Genomic DNA, 17702 nt, shown 5'->3' on the forward strand with positions numbered 1-17702 from the left:
GAAACACGGTTTCATAATTAATAAGAAATTCAGAAGTTATCTTGGACCTATATGTATATTCATTCAGATAGAGTATCTCTTATATGTGTGCCCTGTCCCTTAGGCTGAGAACTCCATTTCACAGGCAAAGAAAAAGCTGTTCATTTCAGCTCCTAAAAGTTCTCAAATAGTGAAAAAAAAAAACAATCTCAAAAGGTCACATACTATATGTTTTCAATTACAGAACGTTCTTGAAATGACAAACTTATAGAGGTGGAGAACAGATTAGTGGTTATTTGTGGTGATGTAACTGTTCTGTATCTTGACTGTGGTACTGAATATACAAACATACCTATGTGATAAGACTTTATAGAGCTAAACACACACACACACACACACACACACACGACTACAGTAAAACTGGGAAAATCGGAACAAGACTGGTGGATTTTATCAATGTCAATATCCTGGTTGCAATACTGCACACAGCTTGGCAAGATGTTACCACTGGGGGAAAGTGGGTAAAATGTACAAGGCATCCTTCTAATTATTTCCTACAACTGCATGTGAATCTACAATTATCTCAAAATAGAAAGTCTAATTTAAAAAAAAAATTCTCAAACAGATAAAACAATGGAGGTAACTGCATTCCAGTTTCAACCTATGCTTAAAGAACACAACAGACAACTGAAAAGTGGTACTGGAAAAAGTGCCCTGTTTTCTAATCCAAGGTCACTCTGCTATTTGATCATCTCAGCATCTTTGGGTGCAAAAAAGCTCCTAAGTGAAACAAAAAATTCACTCACTCTCAACAAACACTTAACGAACACCTACTGTGTGCCGGGCACTGAATGGAATAAAAACGTGAATCAGAAGTAGTTGCAGCCACCACAAGCTTATCATCGAGTATGGAAGTGCATGCATACAGCACCAGGACTGGGCAGGAGCTGAGAGCCTGGTAGAGGCGGTGGCAGTAGTTCGAATCTGGAACGGCCCCACGTGGCCTAGGGCATCAGGGGTAACGTTTCATGATGGAAGGAGGCCTTGAGACGGGCTTTACTAACCAGGAAGCATGGAGAGAAAGGGGGAGGGCATCCCAGGTGAAGCGATGAGAAAGGGGAGAGGGAGGGTATCAGTGGCCACCAAAGAAGCAGGTGGGTATCGGTGAGTCAACCAGTGCGAGCACAGCGGAAGGTTCAAGTCTGGCAGCAGCAGCAAGAAAGGAGGCTAGGAATTATTCGGGTCCTCAACACACAGGCTAGATTAAGAAGTTCTAACTTGATCTGTGGCAGCAGAGAGCCACTGAAGGCTTCTGAGCAGGATTAATTGAAACATCTGAGATTTAGTATCCATGACAGAGAAGATCCACTGGAGTGGGGCAGGGGACGTGAGCTGCACAGGAAGGTGGCTGATCTCATTTATGGCCAGAACCCTATGCATCAAGCTGGCACAGAGCAGGCACTCGGTGAAGATTTACGGACGGGCTGACCGACCAAATAAATGCGTAACAGAGTGAGGCTGAGAGGCGAACGGGCCAAGAATGTTTAAAAAAAGAACAGAATCAGATTCTTTCCCCCCAATCTTAAATCATCAATCAAACACATCAAAATCATGGAAACTCAGTCAACCATCATCTGCATATCAAGTTAAAGGTCAGCCTGGTCACCATCTCAGTCTCGGAGTCTAACATTTCAGCAGAGCACATTCTGTACCTGAATGACAGGACCTGATCTGACGTGGCTGAAAAATGAGAATTGAAGTTGATCTTGGCAGAAAGAGGACTGGACCACGTTCTAGCCTGCGGTGTCAATTCAGGGTCCTTTTCTCTCCCTGCATCTGCATCTGGTGAAATGAAGACTCTTATCTTGTGATATAAACATGAAAATAAGAGATGATTTTGTTTCTTGCAACTACTGTCTACAACTGTGCTCATCAAAATCCTCCTGCCCTACCCCTGAAGGAAGAATTAATAACTTCTGGAACACAATCAGAGAGGAAATCACCGTCCAGCTCAACTTAAAATCCCAACCCCATATATGATGCAAACTTTTCTCCTTCTCTTATTATAGGCTGTTGGGACTGGTGAGGGAGCTGCTCTGGGACTTTCCTTGTCCTCTTTCTTCTAGGCTCTATCTTTATATTGGGGAGGGGGAGGGAGAGGGGGGAGAGAAGAGGAGGTAAATACCTCCTTGTAAAGCTGGACGAGACTGCTGTTCTCTCTCCATTGGTCGTCACTGCTTTTCCGGTTAACACTTGCTGACCAGCACTGCCCTCTCTGGCATTAAGTGTCCAAATCCTAGGGCAAGTCCGTGGGCTCCCGGGAGGAGGAGGTACACAGCTCGCTGACACGAGACCCACCTTGGCTTGAGCCTGTTCCGAGGACCCCGGCTTCCCTCCCCAGCACACACCCCACAGTCGGCCGCAGCTGGGAACCTCCAGCTGGGGGGCGGGAGCCGGGCCTCAGCAAGATGGCTCACGTACAAGTTTCTTAGTCAGTGTCCACTGGACCCACAGGCGCCCCCTCCATCCCTGTCCGGCCGAAGAGGGAGCGCAGATGCCCCGCTGCCACAAAACGCCGCGCCGCTCTCCTTCCCCCTGCCTGCTCACTGCCGCAGTGGAACAGGTCGGCCACGCATCCCACGCGGAAGTGACCTCCGAGCTACCCCTCTGTCACGCACCCCGATCTCTACGACAGATCCTCCCGGATCCCCCCTCACAGGATTCAGTGAGTGGAAACCACCTAATTACTGATTCCACAGACACAGAAAAACTTCCAACATGACCTCCTGTCTCGCAGCTAAAGAATCGCTCACAAGATGAAATCAGAGGCCCTTTAACCACTAAGGTGTCTTTGGAGGAAGAGCCAGGACAAGGGGCCGGGCGTGAGCTGAGCCCCCGGCCGGCCTGCTCACCCCTTCCCTCCGCTGCCCGGCACCCCTCCCAGGCCGCCTGCGTCAGAGCCTGGCTCTCAGGCCTGCTCACACCTCTTGCCCCGGCCTGAGCGTGTACGAGCCTGTGGTTGGTCCTTCAGCTCTGAGTTTCCAGCCTCACTGCAAATGCGCTCAGAAGGGAGAACCCTGTGGAACCTGACAGTGGACCCAAGGCTCCCCTGGATATCGCTGCCAACAGACCGTGATCAGACAGAAGTAGCGTGGGCTCGGGCATCAGATAAGCCTAGATTTGAACGGCTTGACCTTGGACGCATGACTGAACCTCTCTCAATCTGAGACCTTACCCATAAACAGAAAAGAACAGCTCCTAATATGCAGGATTATTATAAGAACTGAATGGGAAAGTGCCTGGCATTTTTACAAGCTCAGCAAAGTCCTAGAAGAAAGTAATGTTAAAGTCATGAGCGAGGCTGAGATAGAAGGAGTTCGGTATCATTTTAAAATCCAACAACTATGGCATCAACATGATCTCCTATCTTCTTAATGCACCAAATTCTAGCAGTAACATATGACCTCGAAGGTTATGTTTTTTTCTTAACAGATACTCAGTTCATGCTGAGGCCCTCACTGCCTTTGCCTCCTGAGATTTTAATATCAACAAGCAATCCAGAAGCTTTCATCTGAACAGGCAGCATCTGGGGCGAGCCTTGCTCCAAGCACAAGAATGACTTCTAGCCTTTCTCCTTTTCAGTAAACCTGTGAGTAAACCTGGCCAGGGTCCATCTGTCTGTCCACCACCCACAGCAAACATGGACCTGGTCTCCTGGCTACCGAGGAATAAAAATCAACGGACGTGATCTTTAAAAGAATTGAGGGCTTCCCTGGTGGCGCAGTGGTTGAGAGTCCGCCTGCCGATGCAGGGGACGCGGGTTCGTGCCCCGGTCTGGGAAGATCCCACATGCCACGGAGCGGCTGGGCCCGTGAGCCATGGCCGTTGAGCCTGCGCGTCCGGAGCCTGTGCTCCGCAACGGGAGAGGCCACAACAGTGAGAGGCCCACATACCACAAAAAAAAATAAAAATAAAAATAAAAGAATTGAGAGCTCTAAGCAAACAGGTGAAGACTCCTGTGAAGGTGTGTGTGCCTGGGGAAACAGGAAAAGGGCATGACTTGTATGAGACACCAGTTTTCTTTAAGGGATCAGCATCCAACTTCTTATCGCCAAGAGCAAATGCACTCAGGGCTAAATATACCCTTCAAATCAAATCCTCTGGATTAATTTATTTTACAGCTGGACTATGCCTGGCTCAACAGCTGCCACATTTCCCAGAAGGTTTGCATAGCGTAGTACACACTTGGGTCGTTGGCCCTTAAAGCAGCAGGCGAACCTGTCTGCCTTTATTTAAATCTAGGAAAGTGGGATCAGAGCAGGGCACCCCAATTCACTTGAAAGGCCCTGTCTTCCCGGCCTTTTCTTATCTTGTCTTCAGTACGTGTGTCTAGGACAGGCATTCATTCAGTTGTCTCTGACTGCTAGGAAATTCAGAGCAGCTCCACTGTCCTGACGCAAAAGGCACGATGACAGGAGGGAAACAGTCAATGTGAAAAGGATGAAGCAGAGAGAAAGCACAAATCGAAAGAGAGCAGTCGAAGTCAGAGCCTGGCATCTTCAGAGTGAAAACCTTCAAGCAGAGAAGCTATTTGTTTCCCAGTCTGAAGCTCTTCCCTGCTGTGCTTTGAAAATCTGTCCAAAAGGAAGGGAATCCTTTACCTGTCATCTACTAGAATGGGATCCAGCTGCAACATGTTTTGACCTTGACCTGCATGGTTGGTCTGCTGATCTGGCATCTGAGAGTAACTCATCCTCACTACCCACCCCTCCATGGCCATCCCACAGCTACCCTCCCGTTAGAGAGGAAGGGACTGTGCTGAGGGCAGTGATGTGAGTGATCTGACACTAGGAAGACATCAAACTTAGTGAGCGAGACCGTGAATCACAATATTTAATGAAATAGGGCTCAGAGAAGCAGCAAAATTGCCAGGGTCTGAGCGGCTACACAATGGATAGTATCCAGTTTCCATGATTTCTCTTATCGGCCACGAGTATAGACCCTATCTGTAATTACCCACTCCTAACATCCGTGTAGACTTTGAAGTGACTTGGGGCCATTGGTCATATTTCCTCCTTCCTGTTCTAATGTTTCTATGTCCTTATGTTTTTTTTTTTGATAGCTTCTTTGACATAGAATTCACATGCCATACAATCTATCCATGTAAAGTATACAATTCAATGGTGTTTGGTATATTCACAGAACTGTGAAAATACCACGTCACCACAATCTATTTTTAGAACATTTTAATCACCCCCAAAAGAAACCCTCTACCCATCAGGTGTCGTCTCCCATTCCCTTCCATTCCCCTAGCCCTAGGCAACCACCACCCTGCCTGACGTCTCTATGGATCTGTCATAGAGACTTTTCATATCAATGGCATCACACAGTATGTGATCCTCTGTGGCTGACTTCTGTCACTTAGCCCAATACTCTCAAGGTTCATCCATGTTGTAGCATTTACCAGTACTCCATTCCTTTAGTAATAAGAGCCAAAGAATATTCCAGGGAATGGATATACCATATTGTATTAATCCATTCTCAGTTGATGGAATTTGGTGGTTTCTACTTTGGGGCTATTATTAACAATGAATATTCACTTAGAAGTTTCTGTGTGGACATACGTTTTCATTTTTCTTAAATTAGGAGTGGAATTACGGGGTCACATGGTAACTTTTATGTGTAACATTTTGAAGTCCTTATGTTCTTTCAACCTTTTTATGATTAAAAATTCTTTCACACTGTAATTTATAAAATAAAGGTTTCTTAAAATCCTCCTCTCACCTCACAAGAAAAGCCACTGTTAACAGTTGACTACACATACCCTCAAACTTTTTTCAATGAAAAAACTATAGAACGTATAATTTTTATAATTTAATTATTATTACATACACGGCACCACAGATTTTCTGGAGCTCACTCTTGTTGCTTCACGGTCTGTCTTGGACACTGTTCCACACCCACGTGGAGAAAGAACATGCAGCTCTCTCTCACAGCCATAGGTCCAGGTGTATTTTCATAACTGGCAAGAAATTCCTATGCCAAATATGTTGAATAAGGGCCATTTCTCTCTGTCACCTCATTTTGTCCCATATATTCCATGTCCCTGTAGGTGATTTTGTTTCCATGTATTCAGTGGCACATACCTTTGAGGACTCCATGTGTTGGTGGGTTTACAAAGAAATGGGTCTAAGGAGTGAAATTACAAATTGTACTTGACCTAACCCTGACTAATGTCAAGAATATATAAAGCTGAGTGGGTGGTGAGCATAAGATGGACTTGATCTACCCGTTGATAACTAGATTATTTCCTGTTGGTTGTTCTATTCAATTATAAAATTAATATATGAATACCTGCCTAATTATAAAATAATATTTTCAAACGAGGTACGTAGAAAGTTCTCTACCTTCCTCAAGCCTCCCCTCTTCTCCATGCAATTTTAATAGGTTAGTGTTTATCCTTCCAGATCTTTTTCTATTTTAATTTAAATTTTTACCTACCTATAGTGTGGTTTTTTCCACAGACACAGCAGTATACACATTACTTTGAGACTTTTCTTTTTTTACTTAACATTACATTTTGTAAATCTTTCCAAGGCATAGCTACAGAGCGCTACAAGTAGAATTTGCAGTAGAAGAGGTGAATGTCTCACAAAAACTGAACCGTAGGAACTCCACAGTAAATTTCATACTGTCAGAGAAGAAACGGTCCTTTTATAAACAAACCAAAAAAGTAATTTGGTATATTTAGGAGAGTAATCTCCAACACGAAACCACACTTTCATTGTGTGCACTATGTACCAAGCACAATGCTCAGAGCAGGGGAAATATCAAAAGTACCTGCCGACCTCAGGGGCCCCAGAAGGCAGCTGAGCAGGGCAGCCACGCACGACTGTGCAAAGGGAAACAGCGCCTCTGCAGATGGGGCTCCCTGAGCAGGTGAGGGTGGTCAGGGAGCACGGCCTCATCTCCCATTCCATGATTCAGAGCGGCAAAGACACACACCAGCGTGGTGATACCTACTTTGGGCCGAGTGTCCACGACGTAAATGAAGTCGCTTCCTGGACTGGCCTTCCTGATGGCCTGGAGCATCTGCTCGTCCTCCAGGCACCGGGCACTGAAGCCAGACAGGGGCTGGCTGCTCCGGCAGATGGAGACCTGGGGGGAAGCAACGCGGCAGCATCAGGCAGCAGTGTGATGGCACCTCCCTGGAACCCTCAAGCCCATCCCCACAAGGCCCCCCAGTTCACTGATGCCCACCACTAGCTCGTAAAAGTATCAATGCCTTCTGGAAACCGAGGTTGCTTTCTTTCTAATTCAAGTCAAGAAACCACTACATGGGCAAGCAGTGCAAAAAGTTTCTCTGTGTAAGAAATTAGGAATGTGTAAGGATGTTTAGGTGGGACCCAAATTATGAAACGTAAAGCCAGTTAAGTATCCTGCTTTCCTCTTCACCACTACTGTTTCATCTTCCTGCCAAAGTAGAAATATAAAGTAAGTAACTATTCTACTAAAATTTATAAAAATTATAAAAGTGACTTCTTTAGTGTTTCCATCATTTACTAGCCCATTTAGAAACATCACAAATGCCAAAAACCAATTCTAATCCTAAATGGGGCAGGTTTCACGGTGATGAAGCCCAGGCTGCTGCTAGCTTCTAAGGACAGCAGGCATGGACCTGGGCTGACCAGGTAAGTTAGAAGCAAGGTCTTTCTGGGGAATTGATCTGCATTCTATTCTTCGATTTCCCTACTCTGCGATTCTAAGAGTACAATACACCACGGCCCTGGTGACGCAGTGGTTGAGAATCCGCCTGCCGATGCAGGGGACACGGGTTCAAGCCCTGGTCCAGCAAGATCCCACATGCCACAGAGCAGCTGAGCCTGTGCACCACAGCTACTGAGCCTGCGCTCTAGAGCTTGCGAGCCACAACTACTGAGCCCACATGCTACAACTACTGAAGCCCACACACCTACAGCCCGTGCTCCACAACAAGAGAAGCCACCGCGATGAGAAGCCCGCACACCACAACGAAGAGTAGCCCCTGCTCGCCACAACTAGAGAAAGCCTGTGCGCAGCAACCAAGACCCAACGCAGCCAAAAATAAATAAATAAATAAATTATATATATATATATATATATATATATATATATATATATATACACACAACAGCATAAACAATATATACATAACAGCATAAACATTTCCCTGAGTTATTAATAGGTGAGTATAGCCACAACCTCACAGCTGTAAAACTTATACTTTTGTGGCAAAGTACTTTTTATGGATTTAGATTTATTTTAACATTTAAATTGAACTCAAATCACCAAATACAATCTAGGAACGACTCTTCTGAAGAACCTACACTGAGCCCAGGCACCCCCTGTGTAAGAGGATGCAGGCAGCCCCCCAGCTCGGGGCAGGCTGAGCAGGGAAACCTCCCCTGAAAACAGCCGTGGCCCAGCCCGTTCAGGGCGCCTGCATGCAGGGCTTCGTCCTGGAAGCCACTCCAGCTCTGAGTCCAAGCACAGCTTAACTGTCCTTAAAGCCCATGCCAGCACTCCTTAGCCAGGGTTTGGGTTTCTCCAGAAAAGGTGAGCTCTGGCACTCCTCACTGGGGAAGGCTTCTTACTAACTATATGATCCTCCAGCAGAGAAGCTCCCGGCAGCACCGAGAACTGCAGACAAGTAACCGGGCAGCTGCCCGAGGGTTCCACTACCTTCTGTGACAGAGAGGGGCAATTACTGAAGGGCTCCAGGAACTCTGTGCCTGCAGCCAGAATTCAGGGGGCCGGTGCCTGCGGAGTGGGAAGCAAAGCAAAGGGGCAAGAGAGGGGCTCCAGGGCTGCTGAGTTCTCGAGCTGTTGGCAGCAGAAGTCCAACCACAGAGTGGAGGAGAAGGGGCCCCGGGGGTCTGACCGTGGACGGGAGGCCGGCCAGCAGCAAGGCCAAGTGACAGCAGGGACCAGAGCGGGCTTGGGGACAACAGGCAAGCTGCACTGGATGGACAGAGAGTAAAGCGCCGCAGATGGCTCTCACTGCGCTCATCCAGGCTCCCGTCTCCTATGATGTGCAGAGGGGTCAGGTCAACCGCTCCGACTGGAGCAGAAAACAATCCTGAGCTGGCTTTGTCTGGGCTGAAGAAATACTAATTAAGGACAGCTACCATCAGGCAATTTCTTAGATCCTATCAGAAGAGCTAGACGGGGAAGAGAACATATCTCAACGGGGAGAATCTGTCCAAGGAAGCATACGGCGCACCTAAACTCACTCAACTGATGCAGGTCCAATCATGAAATGAAGCCAATTAGTGACAACGGTTACTACTTACCTTCAGGCTGAGAGCAGTTTTCAGTGAAGGGTTAAGTCAGGACAGAGTTACACTATGAAATGCAGTCGATAAATTAAACCAGATAGATTAAACAGACTACACGTTAATATTTTGTAGTTACATTTTCTTCATAATCTATAGATAGGCTCCAAACAGAACCCGTCACTGACTCAGTGATTGCTGGCACAGAGCTGTCCGCTTTGTAAAGAGTGGTGAGTGGTCTCTAAGTGCCCCGTCCACCCCATACACACCTCAGAGAGTCAAGACTGCTGAGAGAACCGCACCATTACCCGGCGGCATTTCTTACTGATGTCAGCCACCTGAGAGCAGAGGTAAGCCTCCTCAGTGGTAAGCTGTCATGAGAGCCTCATTTATAAAGGCTACTGATAATTTATAAAATAGCCAATATTTTTTGAATGCTTACTATGTGGTAGGCACTATTAGAAGAACTCCGTGTATTTTTATTTCATCTTCCCAACTACCATATACAGTAAGATCTATTATTTGCTCCATTTTATAGATGAGACAACCACAGCACAGAGAGGTAAAGGAACTTGCCCAATGTCACAGAGCTAGGAGTTGAATCCAGGCAAAATATTTCCTGAACCTGGATTCTGAACCAACATAATACAGCACGCCCATGTGTGTAAATAAGTCAAAAAGCATGAGACAGGGCTTCCCTGGTGGCGCAGTGGTTCAGAGTCCACCTGCCGATGCAGGGGACACGGGTTCGTGTCCCAGTCCGGGAAGATCCCACATGCCACGGAGCGGCTGGGCCCGTGAGCCATGGCCGCTGAGCCTGCGTGTCCGGAGCCTGTGCTCCGCAACGGGAGAGGCCACAGCAGTGAGAGGCCCGCGTACCACAAAAAAAAAAAAAAAAAAAAAGAAGCATGAGATAGAATTAAGAGGCAGGATTCAAAAAGATGTGGCTTTTAATCCAAGGTGTGTTCTCACTTCCTATATAATCTTAGGTAATTTACCCATCATCTCTGAACCTTGGTTATTCTCATCTTTAATACAGGGATAATAATAACACCAAAACTACAGAGTGTGATGAGGTATATAACACTCCTAGAACTATGCTTAACACACAGTAAGTTTCAATAAACATTATTTATAAAAGAGGGGCAAGAAGGTCTCTATTTTTCTTAAGGAAAACTGCCTCTTTGGAAATCTTTCAGACTTGGGCTTCCCAGAGATTTGTGCTGTGATTTTGGGATACCATGCTATTAATGATTTAAAGCAGAACTGCTTTCTTAAAAGTAATTAAAATATTTAGTAAGAAAGAACAAAGGATACAGCAGCTCCCAAACACAAGTGACACTGATACTCTCTAACTGTGATCTACAAAGCTGTTGAACGGTTTGATATCCAAAAGGATTCTGGATGGCGCTATATAACTCATGTGTGGTGTAAGGCCTGAAATTAACATTAAGCACCGCCCTTAACAGCTGGTAAAATCGGGAGGGCCTCAGATGGCCAGCAGCAAGCTCCCCTCCAGACTCTGCTCCCGTGGATAAAGTCCCCAGCTAAGCGACCCTTCTCCCAAAGGACCAGATGCAGCTCCTTCTCATCCCAGAGCAGTGGGTTTCGCTCCCTGCCAGCCCATGGAATTACTCAAACCAGCCAATCACATGCTCCCCTGGGAACCAGGGGTCCGTCCACCCATCCTCCTGAGACAACAAAGCCTGCCTCACACCATCTCTGCTTGTTCACTCTGTTCCTGAGTGCAGCCTTCCTACAGCCCTGCCCGGCATGCAGTGCCCTCCTCCCCTGGGCAGTGGGCACGTGTAACTAATAAACCACCGTCAACCTCATTTGTCCAGTGTCAGATGTCATGTGTTCAGTCAGCCCAGTAACCCTAGGGCAGGAATCCTGACCTCACCAACGGGTGAACAGGAAGTGATTACAACACCAAGTATGATAAAAGCCGGTCCAAAGGTAATTATGTACCCTCGGGGGGGGATTTATATCAAAGGAGTCTCAACGGGGCTTCCTGTTCATGACATGAGGTACATGTCAAGCTTTTTCTTAATCTAATCACCAATTCCCACTACCCAACACTGGCCAACTCATCTCACCACCAAAGTCTTCAGGGCTCCTTGGGAACAAGGGGCTATGTGAGGAACAGAATTTAACTAGAAAATGTGATACTCTTATTCCCAAGCCTGAGTTCTAGTGGGGTAGGAATACATACTCAAGTCTAAAAAGTCTAAAATCACAAAAAGGAAGAAAGAAAGGTCTGCAAACTTAGCTACTTTATAGCTGTTGACTTTTCACGGAAGATGCCTGGTTTATGTGTGGGTTTTTCTGAGCAACAATAGCATGAAATACTGCACTGATATTTCCTATGTCTCCCACCGAACCACAGAAATCCACCTTTGCTAATGATATCTCTAAAAACCCCTGGTCACCTTGGAAGCATTTACATAATTAACCTGGATATTAAAACCTGAGCGTTGTTATAAAACCACAAATTTGATCGTATTCTACCTGCAGCATAGATTTTAGGTCGTGGGTGTGGGAGAGTGGGCATGCATGTACAGGAAGTATTTCCCTGGGCAACCAGATACTTTAGCAATGCTTAGAAACCTCTTCTATCTTGTAAGAAGAGCTAAAACTTAAAGTACTGTTTGCTTTAAATTTTTAAGTACAGGAAATCAATTATTTTTAACTATAAATGATGGCTGTGTGAGTTCATTTCCGGGCTTGGAGACCAAGTAAAGAACAGCGCATGAGAGCGGGAATGTGGTGATGAAGGTCTGACGTCAAGAGGCCAAGAAGCTGGTCTCTGTGGCCTAACTGCTAAAAATTCTACCCTATCCTCAGACATTACATGTTTGCCCTTTATAATACTCACACTGACAAAAAATCCCTGTTCTCAAGAAAATCAAAACAGAAGGAAAAGAAGTAGGAAAAGAACTAAGCTCACTTTTTAAATACCCAATCCATCCCCACCTCTGACATAACAATAAAAGATTCTCCCTCCCTCTCCTCTCTTACTTCTTTATCAATGGATGCTACAAAAAAAAGTAAATGTTACTGGCATCCTAAATTCAAAGACAACATCATGAAATTCCACATCCCTTTTCATCTAAACATTTTTTTTTTTTTTTTTTTTTTTTGTGGTACGCGGGCCTCTCACTGTTGTGGCCTCTCCCGTTGCGGAGCACAGGCTCCGGATGCGCAGGCTCAGCAGCCATGGCTCACGGGCCCAGCCGCTCCGCGGCATATGGGATCCTCCCAGACCGGGGCACGAACCCGTATCCCCTGCATCGGCAGGCGGACTCTCAACCACTGCGCCACCAGGGAGGCCCTAAACATTTTTTTTAAAAAAAAAGAGATTCACATCTTCCTTTGCCTCTCACCATTGGGCCAGCTCTGTGTAGGCTGAGATATATTTGGAGTCAAATAATACAGGATATTAATGAAATACCTGCCTTCTTTAGGCCATTTCAGAGCAGTGAGTGTAACTGAAAATAAGACCATTTATATCCTTTCAATTAACAGAACTTACACTGCTGAGTGAATATCTCCCTTCAAAGTAGGGCACCACAGAAGGCTGGATGCTTTACTCTGGCCAAGCTGGCATTGCTCAGTGTATTTGTGGAAGCCTCCTTTCAAGAGCGGACATAGATCCTGCCCCACGCCCTGCCTATAGGTGCACGCACGGCACACACACTCACACACATCTGTTGCAATTGTTTATAGTTTGGGATTAAAGTCAAATGAGGCTATGTTATCTCACTTGAAAACCAAACGTTTTCGCCTGGCTAAAGTCACACGACCTCTAAAGCAGGTAACGAAGATCATTCTTGTCTCCCCAAATGTGTCTTCTCATCCTCCACAGAACTGGAATCACAGTTTTTAGCTGTGATTTACATGGTTACCCACAGGAGTGTCTTTTCCCACAGGCCCTGTGCAGTTCTGATCATCAGGACAGGAGCAGCACCGTCACATGGCAGTTTTGGGGAGCCTCCCTCCGAAAGCAGTGAGGGCGCCACTGGGCCCCCTTCCATCGCGGCCGCGCGGAGGTCACGGCTGGCACTAAAGTCACCTCTCACACCATGTGATGAGGGCGACACCCCAGGGCTGGCAGAGCAGAAAGGTGCAAGGAGCTCGGGTCCCTGAGGGCTGAGTGGGGCACAACCAGGACACCAGGCCCTGACTGCCTACCTGGGGAGGTTTATGTGAGAGAAAATACAATTCTATCCTATTGAAGCCACGGTTACTTATGGTCTCTCTTAGTTGTAGACAAACCTAATTCTAGCTTTTACCAGTATTATTTTAAAAAATGAAACTCATTCTCCATAAAGAAAGATTTCTTATACTGAAGATACTGAAAAAAACATATTTATGTTCCATTTAAAAAAAGAAGAAAAAGAACGTGCCACAGCTTTTAGGGGCTTTTCTAAAATAGGCATTCCAGAGGCTCTTCAGTACAGAGCCTCCCAAGGTGACCAGTTAGAAGAGAGGACGGCGCTCACTCAGATGATTAAGGTTAGGTGTGTCGTGACTCTTTTCCATTCCTTTATTGTGATATAACATGGAAGGTCAACTTCTACAGGAGATAAGGGTTTAAGCACAGTTGCGTTGTGTCATGTCGTACCACACACACAGCAATATCCACATACTTCAAAAAGAATTCAAACCTACACACACAGCAGAAGCCCCTGGAAAAGGCCTGTTTATGATAAAAGAAGAAAAGCAAAGCATGAAACAAAAGCATGCCTTGAGACTTACGTGGTTATCTTTATGGTAGTAAGAAAGGGCAGGAAATCGCCGTCTGCTCCGGAATTTGGAACTCCCCACTATGATGTGTGCCGTGGCCGTTTTGGGAACGTACAGTTCAGTAGGGTAAGAATCACAAACCTGTTGTGGAAAGCACAAGGGCATATTTTAGGCAATCTCGTCATGCTTTACAAACGGCCACCAGAAATTCCATTTCACTGGGCTTACAGGTTGCATATTTAAGTTTTCTTAACCAAGTTACAGAGCCACTTCAGAGAAATGGAGTGCTGGTTCTAGGAAATCACAGTGAAGCAAAGCAAGACACCCTTTATCATCCTGCCCTCATGCGTTGCCCCTTCTCTCCAAGGGCTCTTTGTGGGAGGTAAGACAGTGACAAACGAGCATTTCTTTCATCGAAAAGGGACAAACTGTAATTCTGCATCCTGGCAACTGAGCAAACTTTAGCTGCCTGTTTAAGATAGCCTGACACTAGAAGACAATGTCCTAAGATGCCAGCACCAGTGGTGACCTCCTCAGGGCACCTTCCTGTCCCTGGCACACCCTCTGTGCGCTCCTATCTGAGGTGACAGTCAAGCCAACACCGTCCCCAGACATCTTCCCAAAGCCCACCCACTCTTCAGGGGCTGACCCAATTCCTCTCCCCTGCGCTTCCACCCTCCACCACACATTATGACAACTTTTTGTTTCTTACGTGACGATTTTAGAAGTGGTAAGACATGATTTACCCTTTTTGTGCAGCCCAGGCCGTGATTTCCCCCAGTGGAAGCTCTGGCGCCTTGGAATGGTCTGGCAATTCTGTCAGAAATCAGGGGTTTAAAATCTAGCTCCAGGGCTTCTGTGGTGGCGCAGTGGTTGAGAATCTGCCTGCCAATGCAGGAGACATGGGTTCGAGCCCTGGTCTGGGAGGATCCCACATGCCGCAGAGCAGCTAGGCCCGTGAGCCACAATTACTGAGCCTGTGCGTCTGGAGCCTGTGCTCCGCAACAAGAGAGGTCGCGATAGTGAGAAGCCTGTGCACCGCGATGAAGAGTGGCCCCCACTTGCCACAACTAGAGAAAGCCCTCGCACAGAAACGAAGACCCAACACAGCAAAAATAAATAAATAAATAAATAAATAAATAATTTTTTTAAAAAAACCTAGCTCCAACCTACCAACTTCATGACCTTCAAGAAGTCAAACTACTGAGCACTTGCTATTCTCTAAAACTGACACGGAACAGAAATGACATCCCCCGGGGCTGATACAAGGACACCCATGACGAGGCTCTTCATCAACCATGAATTCTGACAGAAATGGGAATGGTGGCAACAGTAATAGTCAACTTGTTGCTCGACACATATTTTGCTTTGATGGCGGCCAATCCATCCTTTTGCAACACGAGGACCGTTTAGATGGCAGTTCCTGAACTTTGTTTATTTCCTAGAAGTCAAGCACCTCCTTGGGCGCTTCAAGAAGAGTCCTCAAGCAGGTGCAGCAGCAGGGGAAATGTGTGTCTGCACATCCTCTAACCATCCCACCCGTCCTACGACTCACGGGACCGAAGGGAACGAGAACCCGTCACAAAGCTCACATCAGGTGTTCTGTGATGACGCCTCCCTCGCCTGCCTTCCTGCCTACTTTGTACTTTGCTTCCAGCCTGGGCACCGCATTGAGCAGGAGACAGATGGGCCACAGAAGTGAAGTTCCCAGGCCCAGAGCATTTCCCCAACGGCATTTTAGGCAAGATTACCAAAGACGTCAACGTGGGCTCTGGCACCGAGACAAAAATCCCAGACCAAGAACAGATGGTCCAACCTACTTGGAACCTGAGATTTTACTGGAATTACTGCCCACAGACACTACACTTGCTTCCCTGCAAATCTGGTGTCAGGACCTCTCTGGAGTCAGGCAGCCAGAACATTACTACAAAGACCACACCTGCGCGTCTGAGTTCAAGAGACGTGTAGTCATTGCACCAGACTTAACAACGTTTTCTTAAAATAGCAGTTTTAAAAAGGAAATTGGTAGGTTTTCAGTAAGTTCACTAAGTCTCACTAAGTTCAGTAAGTTCAGTAAGTTAAAACAATTCCTGCGTGATATTTTTTTAATTAATAAGGGAACGATTTTCTTTGTCCTCCGCCAAATAAGCCTGCCTGGAGCGCCTGCATGTCTTGCTTCGCCTGGCCAAGAGGAACCTTTTTTGATAATTCTTTCATTCATTCAACAAGTTGGTTTTTTTTTTAACTGAAATATATTTAACGTATAACACTGTATAATTTAAAGTGTAAAACATATTAATTTGATACATTTGTACATTGTAATACAATTGCCGTTGTAGTGACAATTAGCACCTCTATCATGTTACATAATCATCCTTTCTTTTTAGTGGCTGGAATCATTAAGTTCTAGTTTCTTAGAAGTGTGATGATTATCATAGAATACTGGTGTCTATCAACAAATTTTTACTGAATACTTATTATGTGTCAGGCATTAGGTTAGGTGCTAGAGCAGTGATGAATAACAAAAGATTTACTGGTCTCAAGGAGTTCACATTCCCAGGAATCTTTGATCTTTGTTGCCCTGGTTACAACCTCCCAACACATGTATTTACCACTGCAGCATAGTATCCATCTGAGGGCCAGCCAAGGCTCTGTATTTACTGAGGACCCATCACTGAGTTGAGCACTTTAGGGCGAGGGTTAGTTGTCAGGAACTGAGATATATCTATAAAGACAACGGTCTTCTTCAACATGTAAGACCTAAAATTTATTTCAAGGAATTTTTGATGTAATGGGGAGAAGAAAAGGGGTATGAGCAGCATGAATGATTTGCATATGCATAAAATAACATAATACATAAACTATAGCTGGAGAGAACTGAAATAAACAAGATTTTAAAAAATTACTGGTTTGGGTTATACTTTCAATTTTATTCCAAGAGAAACTGATTAAAAATTTAACCTAGTAATGAATGCCAATTATTTTATTTAAAGAAAGACAATTTTAAGAGTTAGGTGCAGGGCTTCCCTGGTGGCACAGTGGTTGAGAGTCCGCCTGCCGATGCAGGGAACACAGGTTCGTGCCCCGGTCCGGGAAGATCCCACATGCCGCAGAGCGGCTGGGCCCGTGAGCCATGGCCGCTGAGCCTGCACATCCGGAGCCTGTGCTCCGCAACGGGAGAGGCCACAACAGTGAGAGGCCCACGTACCGCAAAAAAAAAAAGTTAGGTACAGAAAGGAAACCTTAGCTTAGAGAGTTAGATTACCAGAAGCAAGTGTCTTATAAACAGGGATAATAGCAATGCTGATAGAGGTGATGGTGATAATAATTAGCCTGCCCAAGACCACATGGAGAGAAAAGGGCAGTGCCGGTTCTGGAACCTGCGTCTCTGTGCGCTATGTATGGTGTTATTTCCACCAGGGACAAAAGCTTCTTCTCCATCAGATGACATCACTAGCCCCACTTACATCAAATAACTTGTGAAAAGAAAGAAATAACTCTTATGAAAGAAGGGAGGAAAAAGTAGAGGTTTTTCTCAACCATGAGGTTAAAAGCAAAAGTAACAGATGATGACATAATCCTCCCGATGGACTAACAGTCAGAAATATTTTGATAGAACCAACTTTTATTATATTTTTTAACTGGTAACAAATGAGGGTT

At 45.8% G+C, this 17702-nt stretch overlaps 1 protein-coding gene across 1 annotated transcript in view; it reads right to left on the reverse strand.

Moving 5' to 3' along the window:
• Nucleotides 1–17702, reverse strand: part of MTMR7 (myotubularin related protein 7) — a gene marked incomplete at both ends in the record, with an annotated part of 94201 nt that overhangs the window by 24327 nt on the left and 52172 nt on the right. Inside the window, 2 exons of the mRNA XM_079726848.1 lie at nt 7003–7137; nt 14055–14183. Coding sequence (XP_079582974.1) covers nt 7003–7137; nt 14055–14183 — 264 coding nt within the window. The remainder of the gene's footprint in view (nt 1–7002; nt 7138–14054; nt 14184–17702) is intronic.

Source organism: Hyperoodon ampullatus (genome assembly GCF_949752795.1).
Source record: "Hyperoodon ampullatus genome assembly, chromosome: 20".
Classification (NCBI taxonomy): Eukaryota; Metazoa; Chordata; class Mammalia; order Artiodactyla; family Ziphiidae; genus Hyperoodon; species Hyperoodon ampullatus.